At 38.1% G+C, this 27,894-nt stretch overlaps 1 protein-coding gene across 5 annotated transcripts in view; it reads left to right on the forward strand.

Annotated features, from left to right (window-relative positions):
• Window positions 1–27,275, forward strand: part of LOC127432023 (ATP-dependent 6-phosphofructokinase, platelet type-like) — a 47,979-nt gene extending 20,704 nt beyond the window's left edge. The window contains exons 8-23 of one of the 5 annotated variants that reach the window (XM_051682772.1): window positions 2,973–3,068; window positions 4,116–4,208; window positions 4,930–5,055; window positions 6,276–6,340; window positions 7,062–7,131; window positions 8,236–8,382; window positions 17,329–17,399; window positions 17,518–17,605; window positions 18,412–18,564; window positions 19,604–19,756; window positions 22,110–22,274; window positions 22,412–22,473; window positions 22,727–22,838; window positions 24,544–24,643; window positions 25,488–25,593; window positions 26,677–27,275. In XM_051682772.1, coding sequence (XP_051538732.1) covers window positions 2,973–3,068; window positions 4,116–4,208; window positions 4,930–5,055; window positions 6,276–6,340; window positions 7,062–7,131; window positions 8,236–8,382; window positions 17,329–17,399; window positions 17,518–17,605; window positions 18,412–18,564; window positions 19,604–19,756; window positions 22,110–22,274; window positions 22,412–22,473; window positions 22,727–22,838; window positions 24,544–24,643; window positions 25,488–25,593; window positions 26,677–26,833 — 1,764 coding nt within the window. In that variant the 3' untranslated portion in view covers window positions 26,834–27,275. Of the gene's footprint in view, window positions 1–1,496; window positions 1,593–2,972; window positions 3,069–4,115; window positions 4,209–4,929; window positions 5,056–6,275; window positions 6,341–7,061; window positions 7,132–8,235; window positions 8,383–17,328; window positions 17,400–17,517; window positions 17,606–18,411; window positions 18,565–19,603; window positions 19,757–22,109; window positions 22,275–22,411; window positions 22,474–22,726; window positions 22,839–24,543; window positions 24,644–25,487; window positions 25,594–26,676 lie in introns of all 5 variants that reach the window. The other 4 variants (XM_051682771.1, XM_051682770.1, XM_051682769.1 and 1 more) reach the window with 4 other exon arrangements.
• The last annotated feature ends 619 nt before the right edge of the window (window positions 27,276–27,894 follow it).

Here is a 27,894-nt window from a genome sequence, read left to right on the forward strand (position 1 = left end):
AGCCCCTCGAATACAGCCATATATGTTTGAAAGTCAATCTGAAGAAAATTAACCATCTCCACAACAATACAAAATTTTAATTGTTAACTCAAGTGCAGCAGCACCATAAACAATAAATATCAAACAGTAATAATGACATGAAACATTCATGAATGGAATTAGTTACTTACGGTTTTGCAGTCGGGTCCAGTAGTGTATTTCAACTTCCCCATCTTTCAGTAACAGTTCTTTGCAAAGCTTTAATCATATTGTGACTGTTTCACAAGCAATCCACACTGATATGAGCCGAAAACACTTATAATACATGCTGAAATGAGCTGAACATACATACAATCCATGCTGAAATATGACGCACACACATAATCCAGTTCATGGTGAAACATGATGTGCGCTGATATAATCCTGCACTGATGCAATCAGGAACAGTTTCCTGATGTTGGGATGCTTCAACAGAGGCCAAAACAGAGATGCTGGTCTTCATATGCGCGACATCTCACATCTTCCATCGTTTGTTTACTCCGGATGAGGCACAGTTCTCTCAACAGCAGTAGCAATAGAATGCAGCAGTACAGACTGCTCTTATAACGCGGCGCACATTGCCTCAAACGGATAAAAACTGTCAAAGACGTCCCTCTAGTGCATATTTACATTGACCAACCATTAAACATAGTGCAGATGGGTGCAAAAACACATCCAAGATGCATTTATACGCAAAACAGCAAGACACAGAATGGGGGTCTCCTTTAAAGAGTTAAAACTTGACATTCCGACTTTTAAAATTGGCGCAAGATGAAAAGAGCGTTGCTCTTTTTGTATTGAGGAAGTTTTGAGTTCTGAAAATTACAGTATGTTTTTATAGTACAATGAACTCTCACATTTCAAAAGATCAAGGAAAATTGTATTCCTCATGTCAAAGACCATTTTAAATTAAAACATAATGTTAAACTAATAACACTATTGAACTAATACTAATTTTACCACAAAATGTGACTATTTAGTGATGACTCAATATGGATGAGTTGGAAAATATTTTTTGTTTTGTTTTGTTTAAACAGTTGAAATTAAGTCTCAGTGATCTGATTTGCTAAAACAAATCATCCAGACGAACCTATTTACTGAAATGAATCATCTCATATCAACCTCCAAATGCTACTTGAGAGAGAAAAGACAGAAGAAGAGCACATTTGATTGACTTACTACACTGCTACTCGTCGAAAAAATTATGTTTTTACTGAAAATGCTACTGTGTTTTAAAACAAATGTAGTTAAGTCAGTACCTAGGCTACATTTAGTTAGTTACTCCCCAATACTGGTTGTACACATAAGTTTTAATGATAATGTAAGGAACTTCTCTTAAACACATGATTTCTGAAATACTTTTCATTATACTGTGCAACAGAAGCATTCTCAGTTTATGCTAAATGTATTTTGCACATTTGTATGTACTCTCCTGTTTGTAACAAGCTTATGTGGAACAAATTTGTTCGCTGCCCCAGACTCGATCCAGAGGTTCGAGATTGAACATAATAATAGTTGCTGAAGGAGCCATTGACAGACATGGAAAAGCTATTACCTCTAGTATTGTGAAGGATGTGAGTACTGAATGATTCTGAAGGGAGAGAGCAAAAATCTGGAAGCCTGCAGAACTGAAGTGGCCCCTACTAAGAATCAAAAGAGATGCAAATACTTGTGTCCAAAATTACAACAAATTCTGCTCCACAGTGCAAAGGGGTGTTCACTTTGACCAACAATACATTGATTTGGTGACCACAATCAACAATACAGTGATTTGGAGAGGTTGACTAGCAATACAGCGACTTAATAACCTCAACCAACAGTGCAGCAAGTTGCAGACCTCGACCAGCAGTGTAGTGACTTAGCGAATTCGACCAACAGTACAGCGACTTGGCGGCTTTGACCAACAATACAGTGACTTAGCGACTTCGACAACCAGTGCAGTAACTTGGTGACATCGACCAACAGATAGCAACTTAGCAACTTCTACCACCACTAGAGCGACTTGGTGACCACGACCAGCAGTATATCGACTTGATAACCTCGACCAACAGTACAGAGGCTTGAAGACTTTAATCAACAGTACAGTTACTTGTTGACCTCAACCAACGTTACAGTGACTTGGAGACTTTAACTAACAGTACAGCGCACTGAAGACTTCGACCAACAGAACATCTACATGGAGAGTTCGTCTAGCAATACATGACTTCAAGACTTCAACCAACAGTATTGTACAGTGTCTTGGAGAGTTCAACTAGCAAAACAGCAACTTGAAGACTTTGACCAACAGGACAGTGACTTGTAGAGTTTGTCTAGCAATACAGCGACTTGGATTCTTTGACCAACAGTACAGTGATTTGGAGAGTTTGACTAGCGAAACAGCGACTTGAAGACTTTGACCAACAGGACAGTGACTTGGAGAGTTAAATTAACAAAACAGTGAATTGAAGACTTCGACCAACAGTACAGTGACTTGCAGAATTCAATTAACAAAACAGCGACTTGAAGACTTCGACCAACAGTACAGTGACTTGTAGAGTTTGTTTATCAATACAGCAACTTGAAGACTTTGACCAACAGTACAGTGACTTGGAGAACTGGACTAGAAATACAGCGACTTGGAGTCTTCGACCAACAGCACAGTGACTTGGAGAGTTCAGTGAACAAAACAGTGAATTGAAGACTTCAGCTAACATTACAGTGACTTGGAAAGTTTGACTAGCAATACAGCAACTTGAAGACTTTGACCAACAGTACAGTGACTTGGCATCTTCAACCAACAGTACAGCAACTTGGCTAACTCGACCAACATTACATAATCTTGGTGACCTCAACCAACATAAAAGCGATTTAGTAATGACTGCTTATTTCCTGGGCCACTTCTGCAACATGGACTCCAGCTTTTTGAATCTCTCCTATTGTTCTATGTCATTGTGACGTGTCTCTTACCCTCATAGAAACGTGCAGGAATGAAAAGGCTGAATATCATAATAGTAGCTGAAGGTGCGATTGATCGTAACAACCAGCCCATTACCTCTGAACATGTAAAGGATGTAAGTACATCAGGCCCATAGAGGTCCATTGAGGTCCAGCTCCTGCATTGAACCCTGACCTCTCTGGCCTCTGTGTGTTGCACCTCTCTGGCTTTGGCCTGTGTGGTTTGCTTAAACACAGTCTCTTTCTCTTTCTTAGATGTGGTCACATCTAAACACATTCAGCTACGGCTATCCTCTATTTATATCTTAACTACTACACTGCATTAGTGCATTGTACACTTCCTAAAGCTGGAGCAAACAAATTTTTTTTTTCCATTGCTTTCCAGTTTGGTCTAATGTGCTATTTCAGAAAACTAAGTGTTAAAAGAAGCATCACTATTACTGTATGGGATTTCATTAAAATTTGTATTCAATTTGGCCATGCAACTCAAGAAAGTTAGAGAAGTATGGTATTACTTTTCTAAGCCATCAAACTTATGATTTTCGTAAGAACCACATTTTCTGTGGTAAAAATCTAGTTTTAGTTGTGCTTGTTAAAACCTTTATGTTCCCTTTGTTCAGATTATTTAGAGTGAACAGAAGAAAAATTCCACACCCTGAAACAAGTCCTGCAGGAGTTCAATTTTTACACTGTTTTTACACAGTTATTTCAACTCTGAAAACTGAAAAATGGGCTCCAGTTTACTGATTAGCATGATTATCCTCTGCATGTGTGTCACAGCTTTATTGTAAATCTTTCTGCTAAATGCATGCAATATTATGCTAGACTCCGCTCTTCCTTGCTTGTATTGTAGTTGTTATACTAATCACTGTTTTAAAGTGATACTATTTGGATTTGTCAGTATATTAAATTTAAATTCAGTAAAGCATGTTTTACTGATATTATTTAATCATATTCTATTTATTATGTAAAAATTATGATTATAAATCTATTTGCTGTGCAGCTGTCTGCGTAAATTCAAATACTGTAGCTTTTAAGCTTTTTTGGAATCAAATGTTGCTTTATGGACGAGATGTTTTGTTTACTTAATTTGACCTAGAATAGACCCTATATTCCCATGATTACTATAATTCAAGTGTAAATCTTCTTTATTACCCCTCCAGCTGGTGGTCAGGCGTCTGGGATTTGACACACGTGTGACCATCCTGGGCCACGTCCAGAGAGGAGGGACTCCATCGGCGTTCGACAGGATTCTGGTGAGACACTGAAAATCCTGGGAAGAAAAACAGGAGATTGAGAGGGAGCTTACATTAAGTAAATAAACAGATTTGATGCACACAAGTTTCACATGCACTGCTGTTTCTGTAATGGTTCAGCACGAAATAAAGGATCAGGTGCTTTCTGGAGAGTTGAAAAAAGAATGATAGTGAAACAGAAAGATTTCAACATGTGTACTAAGTGGACCTTAAGGAATATTACAGGTTTTCAACTTAATGTTTAGGGGCAAGTTGCTTGCCTGCATCATCCATGGCATGCTGTAGATTACTAAAGACAATAAGTTTGGCTCATTCCTGTGTTTACATTATGCTCTAACAGTGGAAGTCTAGCAGAAATGTAAAGTTTGTACTTTTGTTAATGCAATTACATGTATTCTTCATTTAGAACTGTTTGTTACTTGAGCTGACGCCAGTCACTTCCAGTAGACATGTTGTTACGTTACAAATAATCTGAATTATTCCTTTAATCTTCATGTACTTTTCATACACTATTTATTTAAATATTCCACAGCCATACAATTATTTTGTAATAAGTAGTATTTCAGGGGACAGGGACAACACTTAGTTGTTTTGTTTATTGATACTAAGTGTTTACATAGAAAATGAATTTATCTTTGTACAGAAAATGACTGCTTTTACATTATTAAAGCTTGCCTGAAGTGAACTAAAGATTGCAATGCTGTTTTGTATTTGTTGTCAGGCCAGTCGTATGGGTGTGGAGGCCGTTCTGGCTCTACTTGAGACCACTGCAAACACGCCAGCCTGCGTGGTGTCTCTGTGTGGGAACCAGTCTGTGCGCCTGCCCCTCATGGAGTGTGTGCAGATGGTAAGAGCTGGTCAGATGCCAGAACAGACACACACAATGAAAAAGATCCACAGTCATGCAATTCAGCAGAGGAATGAGGACTCTGCTTTAGTGCTTCACTGATTAATCAGTTCTACAATCTGTACTGTGGATTGGTAATTACAGCACTGTACAAACTTATTTTAACAAAGTGAATTTTTAATTCTTTAGTTATCTTTTCCTTCTTCTTTTTGCATTTTGACATTTTCTTCATGATAATTAAGCACACTTCATTTACAGCAGCCTACTGTAATGCAAAAAAACAAAAAAAAATTTTTGTTATTGTAATGCGAAAAAAATACATCTAATTTTCACTACAGTAATGTAGAAAAATCGTCTTCTTGTTACTGTAATGTGAACAAATCTCATTTTTGTTACTAAAATGCAAAAATAAAATAAGTGTAATTACTGTAAAGGCTGGGTCACATTTACTGTTGCACGACAAAATTCCGCTGGCGAAATACAGTAATCTCAGTGGGAATCTGCAAGATAATGAATTTTGCATGACAAACTTCCGGTGGTGAAGAAATTTCCCTCGCGGATTTCGTGTGGAGTTAAAGTTTAATGTACAAAATGTAATTTATTCTGATTTTAAGTTCTGAAAAAAAAAAAAAAAAAAACTGTATCTGAGCTGAATGTTTTTCATTACAGCATTAAATTAATGAGAACTTTTCCCCATTAGACATTAAGTGTCTTTAACTACTATGTACTTAAGCATTTGATACAATGTACTTATTGTGTACATACATGTTGTTGCATTGTACTTAATTTAAATTGCATTTAATTACATCTGTAGTTACACTGTTAACCTTACCTCTAATCCTAAACCTAACCCTACCCTAACCCTAATCTAAACCCTAACCCTACACCTAAACTTAAACGTACCTCAACCTCATTAGCAGCAAATGGGAATTTGTGTGACTTTTGCAGGTCAACATGTAGTTACACAATAAATACATTGTATTGTATGTATTTGAATCTTAGTACATAGTAGTTAAAGACACCTAATATAAAGTGTGACCAAATAGGGTCAAAATTCTAATATTCTTATTCTGTTATTAATGCTAAAAATTAGCATTGTTTTTTCTTTTGATTTTGGAGTGAAATGTCCTTATGAGAAAAAAATCTTAAAACAAATCTAAAACAAAGCATAACGTACTACAACAATCATTACACCAGAAATTCTTTTGTCTGTCTTGTAGACTCAGGAGGTGCAGAAGGCCATGGATGAGAAGAAATTTGAAGAGGCCGTACAGCTGCGTGGCAGGTGTGTTTGGCCATAACTGGCCCAACCTTTTCTCATGCAAGGTTAATTGTGTCTTGTTGTGTTTGAGGGATTCATGGAACTGTTTGGACATTTAATTAGGTGACAGCATTATTTCAGCTACTGTGAAGACAGTAGTGTACAATTATAACTCTACCCATGTTGCTAACATACCATTTTTAGTAACATCAAAACAGCAGAGCTTTTGCTCTTCAATTAATTGTAATGAATTGTTTTGTTTGGATGGTTCATGAATCAGTCCAAAAAATTATTACCTGAGTTAATTCTCAGCAGTGTTCCTAGAAGTCTCTACATGGCATTTTACTTCTTTTATTGTATCAAAATCAGTATTTTGTTTAATGATGAACGTTTTCGGTTCTGTATGTAAATTAGGGTGTATTTTAGTTGTATTTAATTTAAGCTCCCAAGTTGTTAGCTACTGTTTGTTTGTAGCTTGTTTGTAGATAACTACATTTTAAAAGAGTAGCTTGGCTGTAATTTAACTGCTTTTAGTGGATTTAAAAGAGTTTGTGGCTTGGCAAACTACAGTTTCAAAGCAGCATCCCAAACACTGGTAGTAAAACAAGCATGAAGCCATTTAGTTAACTATTCTATGCTAAGTATCAAATGTTTTGAATCAGTATTTTGAGAAATGGTGCATTTATTTTGACCATAACTACAAATATATCACCATTAAGAAGATTAAGTTTGTGTGTAACTGCAGGAGCTTTGAGAACAACTTGAAGACGTACAAACTGCTGGCTCACCGCAAACCAGAGTCTGAACTTCCACAAGTGAGTGTTGTATCCTGACAGAGATGCTGTGTTTGTTTTACACTGGTGGTCTTCACCTCCATATCAACCAAACAACACCTCTGTTGACTGACACCAATGTGCTGTTTGACCATACTTAGCAATTCACAACCCCTCAGTACATGCTGTGCTACAGAATCCCATTAGTAGCATCTGTTTCCAAAGGAAATGATGTTTAATTGATACAGCCTAAGTGAAAATTTCTTCTATTTGTTCTTCTTGTTATTTTTAGTCTGCTATTATCCTTGAAGTCCATTTATAATGCTAATCAAAGTTTCTTTATAAGCACTGCTCACAAGGCTACAAATCCAAAAAATGTTATATTACAGTAAAGGAGGTTGTGAATGGTGTTTCATGTTGACTTTTAGACTTCTATATGTAAATGAGCCCTAAACCTCTATGATTGGTATCTTGGAATCCTATAAAAAATTAGTTATGAAATTCCAGTAGGAATTTTTTGACTAGGCAAGGGTTGAAGCTGCTGCATTACAATAAAAAAGGTGAAAGGTCAGCTTGTCCAAAAGTGTTTAGTCAATGATCAATCTGTGTTTAATGTTGCTCTGGGCTGTGTCGAGTTAACAGAAAACCAAATTACCCTGTACCGACTGGAATGGAAACAGATTGATAAATGCCAACGACAGCTTGGAAACATTGCTAAATTCTTAATGGACATTGAGTGCTAAACATGAAACATGATGCGATGGCTTAATAAAGAAATATCAGGCCTCAAATGTATACACATACCTACTAGTTATATAAATGAATAAATAGCCATGCATGGCTGCAATGAAACCGTCATCTCAGTTTACTCTACACTCTAGGTCCCACATATCCAGCAGGATTTATAATGATCCTGGCAAACAGGTCTGGTAAAACAAACATGCTCTGGCACATACTGTACTCTAAATTTTTTTTTAATTTTTTATTTAAAAATCCCCTGGATCTGAAAAAAAAATACAAATAAATAAATAATATACACATATAATTTTTGATTGCTCATAAATGACTTCAGAAATCTGACCTAAATGTGATCTATTGTATTTGTCAGTGAAATAAAGGCTGTTATGTTTTATTCCTCCTCCTCAGAGCAATTTTAATGTGGCTGTGTTGAACGTGGGTGCCCCTGCAGCTGGCATGAATGCAGCCGTGCGCTCAGCTGTAAGAGTGGGCATCTCTGAAGGACACAAAATGTTCGCTGTTAGTGATGGTTTTGAAGGATTCTATAAGGGACAGGTAAATATATGCCATTACATTTCCATCCTTAAGAACCATTCTGTAGAATTTGAACTAAATGGTTCATGTGAGACAATCTGTAACAGACAAAACATATCAAAATCACAAACAAGCTTTACATACAGTACATATGAGCTGTTGTCAAAATCATACCCCGTTTGGACCCCAAGATTGTGTAATGCTTAATCAAATATATATTGCTTCATCCTCTTGTATGTTGTCATGCTAAATCACCAATAATTAAACAGCACTTCAATGCGGATAATATAATTTCCATTCCATGAGCTGAGGGGGAAAATATCCATCCAAGATAGCAGATGAAACTAAATAAATGTTGAAAAGTAATAAAAAACCAATAAAAAAATAAAATAATAGTTCACTCAAATGAAAAAGGCACTACTTTACCCAATATTTATGTATTTGATGCTTATTAAAGAATCATGTTAACAGTTTAGCTACCTGCTAATGGCAAAAACATTTTTAAATCAGTTGTGAGCTGAGTCTGCTGTGCGCTATTTGTGTGGCGCAAGGAGTTGCTGTCTATGTAGAGTGTACCAAATCACTTATGAGGTTCAGTTAGGATGCTGCCTAAGAAGGCAGCTGCCTATGTAGGTAGTAGACAGCAAGGGAGCTAAATAAGTTTTGGAACAGAACCTACGTATATACTGTATTTTTATTGTTAAGATTAAATACATCATCAAGCATATTGTAGGATTTCTAATGATGAATCAAACAGAACTTTAGGGTTCAAGGGGGATCAGATTTGAAGGGGGATTTCTCCCAAATGTAAATAACATGATTGAACACTGTTGTAGTTTTTGTAAAAGAGATTTGTGTTGCATTACGACCAGCGGTGTCTAGGTAATGGCAATTATTGACTGTACTTGTAAAATGGCACACTCAAATTGAATTGTGTTAATTGCATCCCTGTTGTAATAGCATTTTAAGGGCAGGCAATACTTGACAACAGATTAACACATTTAGCCTGAGTGAATGCTTAAAACAGCAATAATAATAGTAGCTAAATTGCAAGGCAGCAGTATTGTCACATCTAGCCCTGCACTGCTACTTTTTTCTTGCCTGTGTTAAGCTCTAAAGGAGATAAAACGACAGGATTACTACATACCAATTTAACTATTGCTGCAGTGCCGCTCTGTAGTGATAGGGGCCGCTGTTTAAAGGCCAGTGCCAAAGGCTGTTGGAGGAATAAAGATAAACACAGTAATTAATTAAATTTCATGGGTTTTGTATTTTGTAGATTAAGACATTTAACTCTAATTATCTTGACAAACAAACAAAAGGAGGATTACGAACTCATGTAGAATAAGCGTGTGTATTAATTGTCAGTACCTTCAAAAGTGATTAATTTATTTTCTAAACAAACATTGATTGTTTTTGTTTTTTTAAATGTGCAGCTAATGTTTGTTTGCTTAATAAGTTATTTTAGCCTGAAAGAAGACACACCCATGACTTAATTCTTTACTATGAACTGTGTAACAAGCTCGTAGCTCTTCAACAAAGGAGGAAGTGGGAGACGGCGAAATCCAACTCAAAATGTTTGTTTTTTTAACACTGAAACTCGCTCTTCAGCAAACTCAAAACACACGGACTCTCTGCGTGCGTGTGTGCTGCTTTCTCTCTCACATTGGCGTCTGGCTCGCTTGAGTATCCACTCTCAATGCAATGACAAACAGCTGTTAGAGACAATCAATGACAGGTTATGATCCTTACCGCTGTAGTATCCTTACTCGACCATGCCCCCCCCCCCCCCCCCCACACACACACACCCCATACCACCATCACCTGACTCTGGCCAGGGAGCCATCCGGCCTGCCCAGTACTCCCCCACCCATTTCTGGATAGGAAGTCCGCAACAGCCATCTGCGCCCCTGGCCTGTGGACCATCTCGTAATTAAACGGCTGAAGGGCCAGATACCGATGGGTGATCCGCATATTGGTATCCTTCATGCGATGGAGCCACTGGAGCAGTGCATCGTCCGAATAGAGGGTGAAAGCCCATCCCCAGAGGTAGTATCGAAGGGTGAGGACCACCCACTTGATGGCCAGACACTCTTTCGCAATGGTGCTGTACCTCGCCTCTCTCGCTGATAGCTTCTGGCTGATGTACAGCACCGGGCGTTCCTCCCCCTCGACCACCTTGGACAACATGACTCCCAACCCCCGTCAGACACGTTGGTCCGTAAAACAGAGCAAAATCAGGAGAATGTAACAACGGCCTTCCACAAAGCACAGCTTTCACCCGCATAAAAGCCTATTGGCACGGCTTCGTCCACTGGACCGGGTCTGGGGCTCAATTTTTTGTGAAATCAATCAGCGGGCTGGTGACGTCCGAATAATTAGGCACAAATCTTCTATAGTAGCCAGCCAGCCCCAGGAAATGTCACACCTCCTTTTTGGTCTTGGGTCTCGGGCAGGCCACAACCACTGCGGTCATATCAATTTGGGGATGCACTTGCCTGTGACCCAAGTGGAACCCCAGATACCGTACCTCCACCTGTCCAATTGCGCACTTCTTAGGGTTTGCCATGAGTCCCGCTCGTCGCAGTGACCTCAGAATAGCCCTCAGATGCTGCATATGCCGCTGCCAATCACTACTGTATATAATGATGTCATCCAGATAGGCAGTGGTATAAGCAGAGTGTAGTCAGAGGACTCTTTCCATAAGGTGCTGGAATGTGGTTGGGGCCCCGAACAAACCGAACGTTAGCGTCACTAATTGGTGTCAGCCAAACGGTGTCGAGATGGCCGTTTTTTCACGGGACATTGCCGTTAAGGGGATCTGCCTATAACCCTTTGTCAAATCCAGTGTTGAGTAAAAGCGAGCCACCCTCAACCGATCGAGCAGTTCGTCAATACGAGGCATTGGATACGCATCAAATTTAGACACCGCATTGACCTTTCTATAATCCACACAGAACCGGACCAAGCCGTCGCTCTTCGGAACCAGCACCACCAGGCTGGCCCAGTCATTGTGGGATTCTTCTATTACCCTCATATCGAGCATGGCCTTTAATTCTTCTCGGACCACTTTTTTTGTTTTTTTTTGTGCTCGGGTAATCGGTTGGGACGACTGCGTACCACTACCCCTGGGGTTGTTTCGATATGGTGTTCTATGAGGTTCGTACGACCGGGAAGGGGCGAGAACATGTTGGAAAATTCTCTTTGCTACCGGGCCACGTCCGTGACTTCCGACGGTGAGAGATTGTCTCCACAAATGACCGGGGTGCCTCGATTGGCTTTTAAGTTCACCTCAGGCCCGAGCGCCTCCCTCTCCAGACCACCGTCGCCAGAGACACAGGGACCGCCTCCCTCCATGGATTTAAGAGGTAGAGGTGGTAAATTTGCCATGCTCCACCCCTATCCATTCGTTTAACCTCATAATCGACTTTCCCGACTCGCTGTGTGACCTCAAAGGGCCTTTGGCACTTTGCGAGTTATTTGGAGCTTGATGTGTGTAGTAATACAAGGACTTTATCGCCCGGTGTAAATTCCTGTAGCCGAGCTCTCCTGTTACAGAGCCGGGACTGACGTTCTTGAGTCTGTAGCAAATTCTCCTGTGATAGCTGCCCCAATATGTGGAGTTTTGCTCTCAGGTTAAGAACATATTGAATTTCGTTTTTGCTGTTTGAAGGTCCCTCCCCCCAATTTTCCCTCACAATGTCTAAGACACCACAAGGCTTACGCCCATACAATAATTCAAATGGGGAGAACCCCATGGAGGCTTGCGGGACCTCTCAAACTGTGATTAACGGGTTCAATTCCGAGCATCTTTGTGCACGAACTTACGAATCATGTTTTTCAGGGTTTAATTAAACCGTTTGACCAAGCCATCCGTTTGCAGGTGGTACACGCTTGTCCGAATCGATTTAATACCCAATAATTCATACAGCTTGCATAGTGTGCGTGACATGAAAGAAGTGCCTTCTTTTGGAAACCCCACTTGGAAGATGATTCTGATTTGATCTCCGCCACACGTGCTGAAATGTTGCGTGGAGGCTCTGCTTTTGGATATCATGTTGTGTAGTCCACCAGAACCAACACAAAATGATGCCCAAGTGCCGTCCACTCTAATGGCCCAATGAGGTCCATGGCAATTCTTTCTAAAGGGACCTCAATCAAAGGAAGCGGGCACATGTGGATTTACCAGCTGACATTCACGGCATGCCGCACACCACCGGAGAACATCCCCGTGAATGCCCGGTTAATAGAAATGGCCATAAGACTGTTTAGTGTTTTTCTCACCCTAAGTGACCTGCCATCGGATTATGATGAACCATCTGGAATATTATTTCCCGACGGCTCTTCAGTATGAACAACTGGGTTGTATCCTCTTTTGTCTGAGCATCCTGTGTCACCTGAAACAACTGATCATTTTAATAGAAAAATACAGATATAAGAGTGCAATGTCTGGCAGAAGACGTTGACCATCAATCACTTTCACTTGGTCGAAGGCGTGTCTAAGGGTTTCGTCTTGCGTCTGCTCCAGAGGGAAATCCCCAGTGGGGAATCCTCTAAGGGCTGGGGAAGCTGAGACTTCCCCATCCCATACATCATCCTGATGCGGAGCTGACATAAACGGCCCCGGCTCTGCCTCCCCAGCCAGCGTATCACAAACCCCACACCGAGACACTTTGTTACAGGACCCATCCACACAAATTTTCATCAATAGAGTGGTAAACGCCGGCTAATTCGTACCCAAAATTAGCGGATTGGTGAGGTAGGGACTAACCGCAGCCTTGACCCCACAGCTTTTAGTACTCATAAACTTAAGGTTGAAACTTACTCTATGCAAGTGTGTGAACGCAGATGCTTCTAACTATGCAAGTTCGATTTTGTTTGCATTTTAAAATGTAGCAGGCCACAATTCATAATGCAGCGCAAGTACGTGTTGCATTCGCAACTTGCTGCAATGGGTCCTATAGCACAGGGTTTCTTATGAAGGTAAATCTGTTGCAAAATTCAAGAGCTTGTAGATTTGAATTTGAGAACTTGTACAATAAATATTTGTACTTGTAAGCTGAAATTAACACGCACAGCCCCATGTGAAAACTTGTAAAATATAAATCTGAATTTGAATGCTGCAATATGCACTCACAGAAAATAATCCAAAACCTGTGTTTAGAATTCAAAGTTGCAGACAAATAGTCACAAATGTGTACAATTACATTCATATAAATACAACGACAGACACAATGTTGTATGACATATTTACTTTTGTATTTTAATTCACTTTCACAGTACAACAACAAATCGGCAGTTACAACCTTTCAGATTTTCCTGCCTTGACTTTTGCAAAAACTTTTGCAAAAAACCTGTAGAAAAACTCACTTGTGCACTTGTAAATCAAGATGTGAGAGAGCAAACTATCGGTGCTGGGCGGGGATGGGGCCAATGAAGTTGTGACCAGTCACAAGAGCTGGAACAACTGATGCCGGACCAATCAAAATAAATCATCTTAGAAAGCGATGATGTCACGCAACAGCGCCAGTGCCGTTTTTGTAAGCAAATCAAGTCCATCGGTGGCAATGGCTGGCTGATGCAGTGGCAGGATAAGTTAAATAACTTGACAGTTAAATGATAAAGAGTGAATTTATCAAGTAACAAATCAAATAAGATGATTTGATCACGTTGATCAACGCAGAATTTGGTGCCGACAGACCGCACATGTAATGTCTAAGGATGGCAATGAGAGAATTCTCTGATTAAATGTTTCTGCGGGATGTTTGCATTTAGTAAAACTACAAGGGATGCGACAATCCAGCCAGCTGTCATATGCCACGAGTTCCATATTTCCATGAAAACATGAAAAGAGGTTAAATATCGGTTAGGTATAAGAGTGGAGTAAGAAAATCTCAGTTATCACCAGAGAACTGTTCCAACAGATAAAATATGATGAATTAATGATAACATCAGAGACATGATAGCTGGCAAATCCTTAAATTGTCAGAGTGCAGCGTTCTGCTATATTTAAATCATTCTCTGACATTTATTTACTGTATCTTCTGTATTATTTACATTTTTTATTATAATGTTTAAACTACACAAAGTCTGGTATCATCTTGTTGCTTAAGTGCTTGGACGAAAACATGTTTGATTTTTATTTATTTTTTATGTGTAAATCACAACAACATATGTGTTTTTCTTTCCAAATTGTCCTCATTTTCACATGAATGGGTAACTATATTAATCACGCTTGCTGACTATCTATAGAAGATTAAAAATCATGCCTTTATTATTTCATTATTATTATTTTAGTTAGTCATTTCCCTTATATTTCTACTTCGATGTTGTAATATTGTGATATTGCATTGTTGCAAATTAGCAAGCAAATGTTAAATCTAAAGAAGTCATACAGTACTTGCTTAGATGAATTGCAATGCTACTGTAATTATCGTAAGAAACACACTTGTGAAATAAAGATAATGTTGTGCACAGTGTGCATTCTTGTTTGAAATGAGACTCTGTTCATATATTTATCCAATCAGAATAAAACTCAGGTAATTTTAAATGTCATTTACATGACAGTAATTAATTTATTAGTTCTTAAATGTCTGTTTAAACTGTTTTATCAACCTGTCCATACTGATCAATCCTTAAAATCAAGCACTATGAAAGCACACCTTAACGCCTTAAGAATAAGATATATAATTTAGAACTTATTGAGATATATAAATGCCTGACCGTGATGACTTGCTTTAATCATGATTATTTGAGATTACCATGGTTAAATCACATCTAAATTGGGGAATTAAGTAATTACTAAAAACACCAGAACATGCAAATTTCTATATCTCTAATTCAGGTGCAGCGGGAAAATGGATTCATTATAACTTCTCTATAAAAGCAGATCTTCATAGTTTCTCAACCACTGGATCGCGACCCAAAAGTGTGTAGTGGATCATTGTCGGCTGGGTTGCAAGATCTTTTCTGTCATGAGTACAAATTACGAATTAGAAGGATAGAACTGTACATTTGCAATGTTTTGGGCAACAGTGACATCTATTGACGAATCGTGTTAATATCTTCAGGTTCACGTAAACGACCGTTAGTAAGAGGCTGCATTTCTCTGACGTTAATTTTTAGCTGTCCAGTCACAAGAATCCATCAATGCTACGAATCGTTCTTTTTTGACAGGGTCCCTTTATGTAGTGTTGCATGCGCTAGCTCCATGCATTACCCTGCTAGTCTGAACGTAATCTAATCTCTGGATATCATCATTTCAGAGCAGCAGTCCCAAGTAGGGTTGCCACCTGTCCTGTAAAATACAGGATCAGAATCGTCATTAAATATGAAATTATTTGTCTTGTATTTAAGCTGGTCCAATGGTGTCACCGTGAAATCGTTCAAGATCATTAATTTAACCTTGATATTCATTGGAAATTGTGCCTACGGTTGGTAAGGGAACATCTGAAAAGCCCTCACATTATGCTAAAACTGTGGAGGGTGTAGTATGGGACCGTCTGAAAACTTCAGCCAGCAGCACCAAAGCTACAAATATTGGGCTATAGATATGAAGCATTAAACATATAGATTTTATAAGCATTTAAACAGATTAATTAAGTACCTATTAAATTATTCCACCAAACCTTTCCCCCCCCCCCATTTCCACAAAACATTATGACCACTCACAGTGGTCATGGGCTTGTGGGGTGCTTCCGGTCACCTACTGACAGTGGTCAGAGCAGCCACAAACCACAAACCAGCAACAGGGTGTTGGGTGTTGGGTGCCCAAGGCTCATCGATGCACGAGTGCAAGGAAGGCTATCCCGTAAGGCCAAACAGACAGAAGGTGTACTGTCGCACAAGTCACAGAAAATTTTCATGATGTTTAAGGGAGGAATGTGACACAACACACAGTGCATCGCACCCTGCTGCATATGGGGCTGTGTAGCTGCAGACCGGTCAGAGTGCCCATGATGACCCCTGTCCACCATCGAAAGCACCTACAATGGGCATGCGAGTGTCGGAACTGGACCTTGGAGTAGTGAAAGAAGGTCGCCTGGTCCAATGATTTCCATTTTCTTGTACATCACATGGACGACTGTGTACCAGGATGCACTGTGAGAAGACGGAAAGCCGGTGGAGGGAGTATGATGCTCTGGGCAATGTTCTGTTGGGAAACCCTGGGTCTTGCCATTCACGTGAATGTCAATTTGACACGTGCCACCTACCTAAACATCGTTACAGACCAGGTACACCCCTTCATGGCAATGGTATTCCCTGATGGCAGTGGCCTCTTTTAGCAGGATTTGCCACACTGCACACATTGTTCGGGAATGGTTTGAGGAATATGATGAAGAGTTCAAGGTGTTGTTCAAGGATCTCAATCCGATTGAGCATCTGTGGGATGTGCTGGACCAACAAGTCTGATCCATGGCGGCTCCACCTCGCAACTTACAGGACTTGAAGGATCTGCTGCTAATGTATTGGTGCCAGATACCACAGGACACCTTCAGGGGTCTTGTGGAGTCTATGCCTCGGTGGGTTGGCGCTGTTTCAGCAGCACGTGGAGGTCCAATAGCATATTAGGCAGGTTGTCATAATGTTTTGGCTCATCCATATATATATAACAACATGTCTGAATAATAACACATCTAGTTTAATGGCACAGACTTTAAAAGGAATATCTATTAGCCCTTTGAGGACAGAGCTATGTGACAGGAACGCACGTAGTGAACACACGTTATGTATGTTCAGCCGGACCGTGTTTTGGCAATTTTTGCAATGCGTAATGTTTTTGGCCTAATACACAATGTCATTTCCATTTGAGAAACCTCATTTAAAAATCAGAATGCTTTGATTTAGACAAAGGAAATATTTTAGTTTTCTTTTATGCTGATCATTTTGTTCTCTTCAGGGAACTCTAAATGTCTCCTTTTTAGACATATTTGATCCCCAGGCAATAATTATTCTCTCCTTTCTCAGATAAAAGAGATCAAATGGGCAGATGTGGGTGGATGGACGGGCCAAGGCGGATCCCTGCTGGGAACTAAACGGTATCTATTCTATATAAAGGGTGTTATGACATATGAAGTTCATTTTCTGGTTATGAATTTTGTTAGAAATGAGTCATGTTTTGCTGAATTCTTCTCTGCTATATTTTCAACATTACAGAACCCTTCCTGCAAAACACATTGACAAAATTGCAGAACAGATTCGGATATATAACATAAACGCATTGTTAGTCATTGGAGGATTTGAGGTATGGGGTCCATTGTGAGCTTTATCATTTATTTATTTTAATATATTGCAGTTAGTGTGTGGACAGTATTTAAAAAAGTGTTAGTTGTTAATATATATATATATATATATATATATATATAAAATAAATAGCATATTTTTATTAATTATATTACCTAAAATTTAAATGGCAATTTAAATAGTCCATGGTTGATGATGTTTTGTTAACTTAACAACCCTTTCCATCATGTTTTCCTATGCAGTGTCACTTAAAGCTTACTCAACTTCCTGCGCTCCTGTTCTTTTCATAGTTAATGTCTAAAAGCACATCAGGTGTTTGTCACCACCATCATATCAGGCACTGCTTCATCTTTCAACTGTGCTGTTTGAATGTACAATCAAAATGTACCACAGTTTTGGCAGTAACATTCACACAGCAGAGATGGCAAGTGAAGCCTAAGATTGAACTTAAACAATGAACCTCAAATCCAGACCAGTTCTCCTGCTTTTCTAAAATCATTTCATGCTGCTATGTTCAAGCTCATCTTCTATCTTTCTCTATAGACATCATCAGGATGCATGTGTGAAAGTGTGTTATTGAGGAACTGATAAATCATGTGTGTATGTATTTTATACAAGTGTTTCTATTTGAAGTGTCTGTACGGAGTGGGTCCTGTCTCATGCTCTCCGTTTTGACGGCCATGGCTTTTCACTCGGTTGCTTCCCAATCCTTCCTCTTCTTCCTTTCTCATTTCCCATCTATCCCGTCATTCCATTGCATTCCCAGCACAGGCAGTGGTACACTAAAGCCCTGGCTCTGCCCTGCAGGCCTACCTGGGGATCATGGAGTTGTTAGCAGCCCGTGGGACCTATGAGGAATTGTGTATGCCAATGGTCATGGTGCCGGCAACCGTCTCCAACAATGTGCCGGGCTCAGACCTCAGCATTGGTGCAGACACTGCTCTGAACGCCATCACTGATGTAAGTGAGGCTGGGGGACCACACCCACCCACCCACCAGCCAATCACATCAGAGGCTCCCCCTTCTTTTTACCAGCCTTTTTGTAGGTCTATTTTTAACGAATGGCGGAATGTTATGAATTCTAAAGCATTAGACTGATCATGCAATGTCATTTTTGCCTGATTAACAAGCATGCAATCCATGGTTAGACAACGCTAATTGCTGATCAGCTGCCCACTGAAGCAGTAAAAGAATGTTTAAGTACAAAATAAATGTTTGTACTAACTATTAATGACTTGGCTGGTAAACTCAAAGGCGAGCTGTTAGCTAACAGGTAAGTGAGATGACATTATGACGGCATGTTTGGAGCACACTGCTTTTTCTGTGGCTGTCATGTGACTGAGCCTGCGCTGTGCTATAATCACACCATATTAATCCGTCATAACAGATCAGCAACTCTGGCTAATGCTGGCCAGATTAGAGTTTGTCTGCATAGTTTCTTATACTGATGGTTTAAATCAGCTCAAAGAGTAAAAACTCATAGGCCACTGCTAACTAACTGCTTTAGTTCACATAATGACAGTATTAACTTGTATCACTTTACATAGTTTAATCACATAATCAATAACCCATGTGTTCAATCTGATGGCATATTAACATAGCTATCAGCAAGTTATCGCTATTACTATTGTCTGTTCTAAGCCCTTAACCCTTAGTATTAAACTTTGTAGATGTAAATATTCAGAGAAAGAGCATAAAACTATTCCGCATACTAGATATGTGAACTGTGCAACTCTGCTGCTGCTGTGGCTTTGAAAACCTGTGTGATCCCTCGCTTCAGTGTCACCCATGTGTGTGAGCTCATCTATGTGCATGAATCGATCCGATCAGTACCCCTCCCTCTTTCCCTTCTCTGCCAATCGGAAGCCATGGCAGCCATCAAACGGCCGGTGCCTGAACGACAGGGTCCGCTCCTGCACCAATACTCCCCGTGCTGGTCTAATGTGTGCCTTGTCCTGTCCCATGTTGAACCCCGCCTTGTTGTGCTGTCCTGTGAAAGGCGTTAGAGTGTCTGCTGCAGCTGTGTGAAGCTCGGTCCAACTATGAGGAGTTTTGCATCCCGCTCTGTATGCTGCCTGCAACCATTAGTAACAATGTGCCTGGCACTGATCTTAGTATCGGGGCAGATACGGCCCTCAATGCCATTGTGGAGGTAAGATGCGAGAAACCTCCTTCCTGACTGCAAAGGGGTCATTCTCAGGAAATGATGTCATTTTTGCCAGAAAATGTACTTTATTTGAAAAGGTTATTGCTGTTCTATCAGGAGGACTCGTAGTAAGCATCATGTCATTCTTTCTATTTAGGCATTTCATCCAATCATAAGCTCTGCACAACTGTCCTTCATCGATTCGTTATGCCACAGTTGTTTTCACCCCTTCCCACCAGTTTAGGTCCCTTCTTAATGTAAGGGGTTAAGCGTCTCTCCCCTGCCATCATCGTCTTGTCTTTTTATTTAAAAAGGTTATTGCTGAACTTCATATTTTCCCACATCAAGCCCAAAGCCAAACCTGTTACATTCAAAATGTTTTGGGGTTGAATTTTCCAGAAAATTCATTTTATTTGAAAAGGGCACTGCTAAACTTTAAAGAAATCATATTTTCCCACCTCAGGCCCAAAGTCAACCCAGTTACATTATGTTATTTTATGGTTGAATTTGCCAGAACTTTCATTTAATTTGAAAAGTTTATTGCTGAACTTTCAAGATATCATATTTTCCCACTTTAAGCCCAAAGTCAACTCTGTTATATTCAAAATGTTTTATGGTTGAATTTGCCAGGAAATTCATTTAATTTAAAAAAGGTTATTGCTGAACTCCATATTTTCCCACCTCAAGTCCAAAGTCAACCTTGTTACATTCAAAATGTTTGGGGTTAAATTTGCCAGGAAATTCATAATTTAAAAAAAGTGTTTTGCTGAACTCCATATTTTCCCATATCAAGCCCAAAGTCTACCCTGTTTAATTTCTATTTTTTAGGGTTGAATTTGCCAGAACTTTCATTTCATTTGAAAAGGTTTATGGCTGAACTTTCAAGAAATCATATTTTCCGGCTCAGGCCCAAAGTCAACTCATACACTGTTACTTATAAAGTGTTTTGAGGTTGAATTTGCTAGAAAATTAATTTCATTAAAAAAAAAATAAAATAAAATAAATTGCTGAACTTTCAAGAAATAATATTTCCCCACCTCATGCCAAAAGTCCTGTTAAATTCAAAATGTTTTGGGGCTGAATGTTAATTATCAGTGCAACAATGTCTATAACATCCTTGGCTACATTACACATTATCCCATAACAGAGTTGAACTATTGAGCTTGATAAGGTTAATATACATGTAAACATAATGACATTTTAATGAAGATTGTAAGAGAAGCTTACATCTGTTTGACCCGTGTGATCACCCCTTAAATATGATTTCAGAAAGATCAAGCCATTATCTTTAAAGGTGTTATATCAAAGCATAACAGTGTTGAACAGAAAGTGGAAGATAAAGAGAAAGTGTCTAAAACACTAGTGTCGTAGAAAAAAAGATACATATACTGTGAGACTTGATATTTCAATGTTTCAATAAAAGATTTTAATGTCAATAAAACAATATTTAGATAGATTTTGTTTCATTTAAATGACACTGAGGCATTTGGCCGAAACGTTTGTTAAAGTAACGTTTTTAAAGTTCTCTGCTGCTAAATAATAATAATAAAATTTTCTAGAGACATTTTCAGAGTGCAGACTTTCTTTTATTTTTGTGATAGTTCCCTGGCCTCTGCACCTGCTTGTAGAGTGTGGTAACAAAAGTTTGTTTTATTTAAATAACACATAAAAATGTAACAGTGATGAATGGGAACAAACAAATTGGCTGATATTCCAATGAAAAACAAACATTACAAAAATAAAATTAATATTTTTACTTTCAAATTTCTTGTGCATTGCACACTGAAATGAGTGAAATCTCCTCTGAAAGTTCAGTATCCTATAATTTATATATATTAAAACAGTTGCAAGACAAATGGACCTCAAATGGCAACGTTTCCTAAGAATGACCCATATATACTAAGTAATACAAGCATTTAGACTTTGAAATTGAAATACTTTTTAAATAACATTTAATGCTAAATACAGTTTGGTGTGAGGAGCATTCTGATGTGTCATAAATTGTGGTTGGTCAATCTGTAAGGTGGTTTTTAATGTCATGTAAGTACTCTTAAGCTTCTAAAAGCCCATATTCAGTGTAGTGTATCTTCCCAAAGCTTTCAGTAAACCTGACAGAATTTACCTTAGTTTAGATTTATTGTTACATTAACGTGAAAAGCGAATATTCCATGTCTCCAAATCGATTTGTGTTTATAATAGTTGCTAAGAAAGGAGATCCTTGGATTATATTTTCAGAGTGGTCCTTGTTGCATGGCATGTAATTTGGCATGGCAGTGATTCAGTGGTGAGAGGGATTCAGGAATATATTAAATATTATTCCACAAGAAACATTCTGATGAAATCTCTGCCTGTTCACCAGACATGTGACCGTATTAAGCAGTCTGCCAGTGGTACGAAGAGACGTGTGTTCATCATTGAGACAATGGGGGGATACTGTGGTTATCTGGCCAGTGTTGGTGGTCTAGCGGCTGGAGCAGATGCTGCATACATCTACGAGGAACCGTTTGATATCAGAGACCTACAGGTTATCAGAATACACTCATTAATTACTATTTTAAACCTGCCTTAGTAATTAAACTTGCTAAGCTTTGTGCAGTTATTTAACAAGAAACATAAGCGCCATCTGTTGGCCAAATTAAGAAAGTTTTTTCTTTTCCTCAGTCTAATGTGGAGCACTTGACAGAGAAAATGAAAACCAGCATTCAGAGAGGACTAGTTCTAAGGTAAACCAGACTATCTATCTATCTATCTATCTATCTATCTATCTATCTATCTATCTATAATCTGTCTGTCTGTCTTTCAGCACAAAATCTCTCTAGCTCTCTATATGTGACAGATATGTCTGAACTCATTCACCTTGTCTCAGCTCAGATGTGATTGAGATGGGGTAGCAGAGCCCTCAGGCGTATTGTCACTCACAACACCCTGTCCTCTCACAGGCAGTTTGTGTATGTTTGTGTACTTGTGTTCATTCAGGAATGAGAACAGTAATGAGAACTACACCACAGACTTCATCTATCAGCTGTATTCAGAGGAGGGCCGAGGAGTATTTGACTGCAGGAAGAATGTTCTGGGTCATATGCAGCAGGTAATACACATATACATAAATCATATAACACAATGGCTGATAAATTACTATGTAAAGGTAGGCCAAAATTCACATCTAATGAATCAATATTCTGGTTCAGGCATAAAGTTTTCTTTTTGCCGTCTAATTCAAGTGTGGGACAGTCTAGAGTATTATGACTGCTTATTGTTATTTCTTTCAGCTAGTCTGTTACTTAACCCTTTAAGCTCGGATCAGCCTGCCGGTGGACCTGCCACGAAAAAAATGATTATCAGAATATTAATAACTACAGTCTTGACCAACACAAAATAAGTATTGTTTTAAATGTTAACACATGTAGGCATTATGACCAAAACTGAACAAGTGCTTTGAAATTTGCAGACAAATCAGAAGTGTTCTGTTTTGATAATTTACTAATAATTTTGCACTGTACATATTACTGTAATAGGTAAAAACATCAAACTGATCAAATAGCCTTGAGCCACATGTCATTGGCAAGCTCTCAAAAAGTAGAATACAACCAGCCTATTTGTTTTACAAGTACATGTCTTTGACATACATTTTACATGTAAACAGGTGTTGCTTATAAGCTGCATTTTCACTTATAACTTCACAAAAAAATAAACAGAACATAAAATATCACATACCATTACTTTGAGGAGGGGACTCCCATTAAAATATTGCATAGATCATTAGATAATCCACATAATGTGCTTTCTGGCTAAAAACACATTAGCTTTCCTGGATCAGATGACTTCAACAGAAATGATGTAGTACGTTGTCCAGTGTAATGGAATGCTAAACCAGTCATATTAGGATTCAGATTGCTGCAACCAGAGGTGGAAGTCATCCAAATATGGGCAGAGAGGATCACTCTAATTACATTTGGCCACCAGGAGATGGCACCAAGTACATGAAACAGATTCAGTGATGACTCAAATGACAGAATGGAACTGAATGAGATCTCTTTACTCACACCTGCATGCTTTGGAGAGAGAGCATACCTTTAGTCATACTTGTATTTGCATGTTTAATTGGTTCTTATGTACAATTTTTATGTTACATTTGTTTGGAGAGGCTTTTGGACACTTGAAAACATTTTTCGGAGCTACCTTGTTTACACCTAGAGATAGATAATGTCATATCAGAAAAATAAGAAAAGTAAATAAATAAAAAAAAAGTAAAGTTTTGGCTCACGTTTTTTTTGTGATTTTTCAGCAGTTTCTGAGGCTGAGAGTCTCATAATTTAACATAATATATATTATTCAAAACATTGAAATGTTTTCTTTCGAATGATACCAAACAATTTACTCTCTTTGTTTTATTGTTTTGGTTTTTAGATTTATAAGCCTTTAATTTTGGGCATGCCACTGAAACAGGAAATCTTTAAAAACACCTTAGAGCTTAAAGGGTTAAAGACATAAAGGACAGCTCTTATCTTCTGAAAGAAAGACGTCTAGATAATCATAAGTTGAGTTTTATGTGTATGCTGTTTTTAAGATAAATATAAATAATGCAAAATAAACATATTTATTTCTAAGATGATAAGTGTGTCCAGAATCTGTCCTCACTCGCTGAATTAAATACACAGCATACTTCTATTTGACATGTTTATTGTTGCATACTGCATATTTTCACATAGCCAACTATTTACTTTTGCAGTGAGCAGTATGCAAGTATTCCATTTATAATGCACCCATATCCTTTTCCTTTTTTCATCCATTAGGGTGGCGCTCCTTCTCCATTTGACCGTAACTTTGGAACCAAAATCTCTGCTAAGGCCATGCAGTGGATCACCAAGAAACTGAATGACTGCTACAAGCAAGGTATAAATGACAACAATTGTTTGTTTGCTATAAAAATAACTTTGCAAAAACGCATTTAAACTGTGAGAAATATTGCAGTCTTCACTTGACCTTCTTTTTAAACTGTGCTGTTGTAGGCTAGATGCTCAATAAATTGTTTCCTATTATTAAGGTGTGATCATGATTGCCTACAGATGCAACAAATTAGTCACTTCTCTTAGTCACACCTCGCTTAGCCCTTGACCTTGATTTGGCTTTATTTTAAAGTATTACGTTTCATATTACCTCTTAATGCTAGTTTATGTACAAAACAAGCCCAAATGGGACTTGTGATAAAAATCAAGTATTTTTCAGTCTATGTAAGGCGCATTTTAATAACTACAGAAGCACATTAAGCCTTAACTATCACCAAAATGCAAAGTGAGATGTTTTTTCTGCATGGAGTCCAAAAATTGTAATCAAATGACAGCACTAATTTATTTATTTCCATTTTGACTATCTGAGGGTTTTTCTTCACATTTTATTTTATGAAAATTTTTTTTGATAATGAACATACAGTAGAACTGTCACGCTTGAACATGAAGGATGCAGTTTGAACCCAAATGTGACAAGAACATAGAAAATGTAACAACATTAAACTGCAAGTATTGCCTGCATATACCTCAATGCATTATCATTTGTGAGTAGTGCTATACATAATGAAGTTACTAGTGCTTACAAAGCATCACTGTATTGATAGTCTTAAAACTTTGTTTTTAATCTTGCAGAAACACCAGTACTACTTCAACATCTTTTGTCAAGGCGACACCAATATGTGACCGTGTATGTAGAATTTTTTTGTGTATTGTGTTTTTATGTTATGTAGGGAGAGTGTTTGCAAACACAGAGGACTCTGCCTGTTTGCTGGGTATGCGGCGTCGTGCCTTGATCTTCCAGCCTGTGGTTCAGCTGAAGGATGAGACCGACTTTGTGTATGTACACGCCATTTTATACATTAATATTCAAAGACTTATGTGCATTTATGTAGATTTGTCTAACGACATTAGACACGTTCCACGAATAGTGTATACTTTGTTGTCTCATTACTCTTTTAAAACACTGGAAGCACAAATTCCATGTTGTTTTGTGGTGAGAACTATTTGTTATATGTGACACTCAAGAGTTACCATCATGTAGGCCCTTTCGACAACATGGTGGGAAGACAAGTTAATAAAATTTTCTCAACTGAATAAAAGCTCAGCCATTCAACGCTGTTACCAAAGTTATTGTAAGATAAATGATCAAACTAATATTTTTAGCTTTAATTTATGTGACATATCATTATAGGTTTATAAGTCATATATATGCTTACAAATTCTGAGTGATGGCTTAATTAAGGCAGCCTTCTTCCCCATTCTGGTGTATTTTTATTTTTAATTTTTATTTAAGTTAATGTAATATTTATTGAATTTTGTTGATCTCTATAATTTTGTAAACCATAAAATAAAAACTGTTTTAACTGTATTTAGGATCTACCACATTTTGGTAACAGGGTTGCAAAAATTACAAGCCACATTCCAGAATCAGTCAGAATCAGAATGAACTTTATTGCCAAGTATGCTTACACACACAAGGAATTTGTCATGGTGACAGAAGCTTCCAGTGGAAGAGAATGCAACATATATACATACATACAAACATATACATTTAAACATATATACATAGAGTGACATAAATATAAAAAAATAAACAAGATATAACAGATAAAAAAAGAGAGAAATATACAATATGGCAATGATGTTGTTAAAATATTTGATATACAGATATACAGTAATGTGCTGGTAACGTAATGTATTGAAGAAGAGGTAGGATATGTTAAAGAATGTAATGAAATATAGATATACATTTAAAATATATGTAAACTAAAACATCCTGAGGTGGACGAAGACATTTTCTGATAGTCATACACATCCTTTCACTTACCATTTGCTGAAAAAGACCCTGTTTTGTACCCTACACATGGAAAGTACCATTATCTAATGACAATGACATTCATCTAAATTTCCGTGTTCTAGTCACAGAATTCCTAAAGAGCAGTGGTGGCTGAAGTTACGTCCACTCATGAAGATCTTGGCCAAGTACAAGACCAGCTACGACGTGTCAGACTCTGGACAGCTTGAACACGTAGCCGTCAATCGACCCAAGGAGTCTGAGGCCAGAGCCGCTATTTAAACTCATCAAAATAATGGCGACAATTATTCAGACGGGCACTTCTGTCCTGCGAGTGCTGTCAGACACTTTTGTTCTTTGGGCCTGCACCTTTTTGTTCTATCATCGCTTTGTTAGAAAAATGTCACCCTTTGTTATTTTACAGAAAGCAGCAATTCGCAGAAGAGTCTGAAGCAATGCTGTTTAGTTTGACTGTGTTTTATTTGCTGTCACTTCTGTTGCCATGCTCCGGGCAGTGCTGTCACACTGTCACCTCTGCAATAGTGTTAAGCTTCAAAGCACAAACCTCTCGCTGTCTAAAATTCTCAGAAAGAAGCAAAAATAATTCCATTTTCAGTGTGCACCACCGCAGTCCACACTGCAATAGCACGGTTTGATGTTTGAATGTATTATGTCACTGTGTTAATATTTGCCTGACAAATAAAGATCACTATGAGTGAAAATATGTGTCTGCTGTCTGTTTGACTATAATACATTAACATACCGGCAGCCTGAAAACAATAACAAAAAAGTACAATGGAAATTGTAATATAATGATATTCTTTTAAGTACCTTGGAGTTTCATATGTAAATACCCTAGTATATGAATATGGTAATTATTAAGTACCATAAATATATCAAAGTACCATGGAATTACCATGAGAGTGATAGAGCCCATGCAAACACTATAAACTACCGTACGTACATTAGAATGGAATATCTCAAAACAAATACGCTTAAAGCTAACAATGTTATATACAGTATTATTATTCTGTGAATATATAGCAATATTATATTGTGAAATGAAAATGCATTTGGTTTTTGGCCTTCCACAATCAGAACTTCTTTTATTCAAATAATTGAATGCATTATCACGTAAATCAGGACGTTATAAATAGAATGTTCTTGGTTCAATGCAAGTTAAGCTCTATTACCAGCATCTGTGGCACACTGCAATGATCACAGAAAATATTTTGAACTTCATAGTTTGTAAAGTTTGTAACTAAAATCATGTTTACAGTAATGCACTTGCAATGGAAGATTTATGATAAAGCACTTAACCAGACAGTAAGGAGACATGGATT

The sequence above is a fragment of the Myxocyprinus asiaticus genome, chromosome 41, assembly GCF_019703515.2.
Source record: "Myxocyprinus asiaticus isolate MX2 ecotype Aquarium Trade chromosome 41, UBuf_Myxa_2, whole genome shotgun sequence".
NCBI lineage: Eukaryota > Metazoa > Chordata > Actinopteri > Cypriniformes > Catostomidae > Myxocyprinus > Myxocyprinus asiaticus.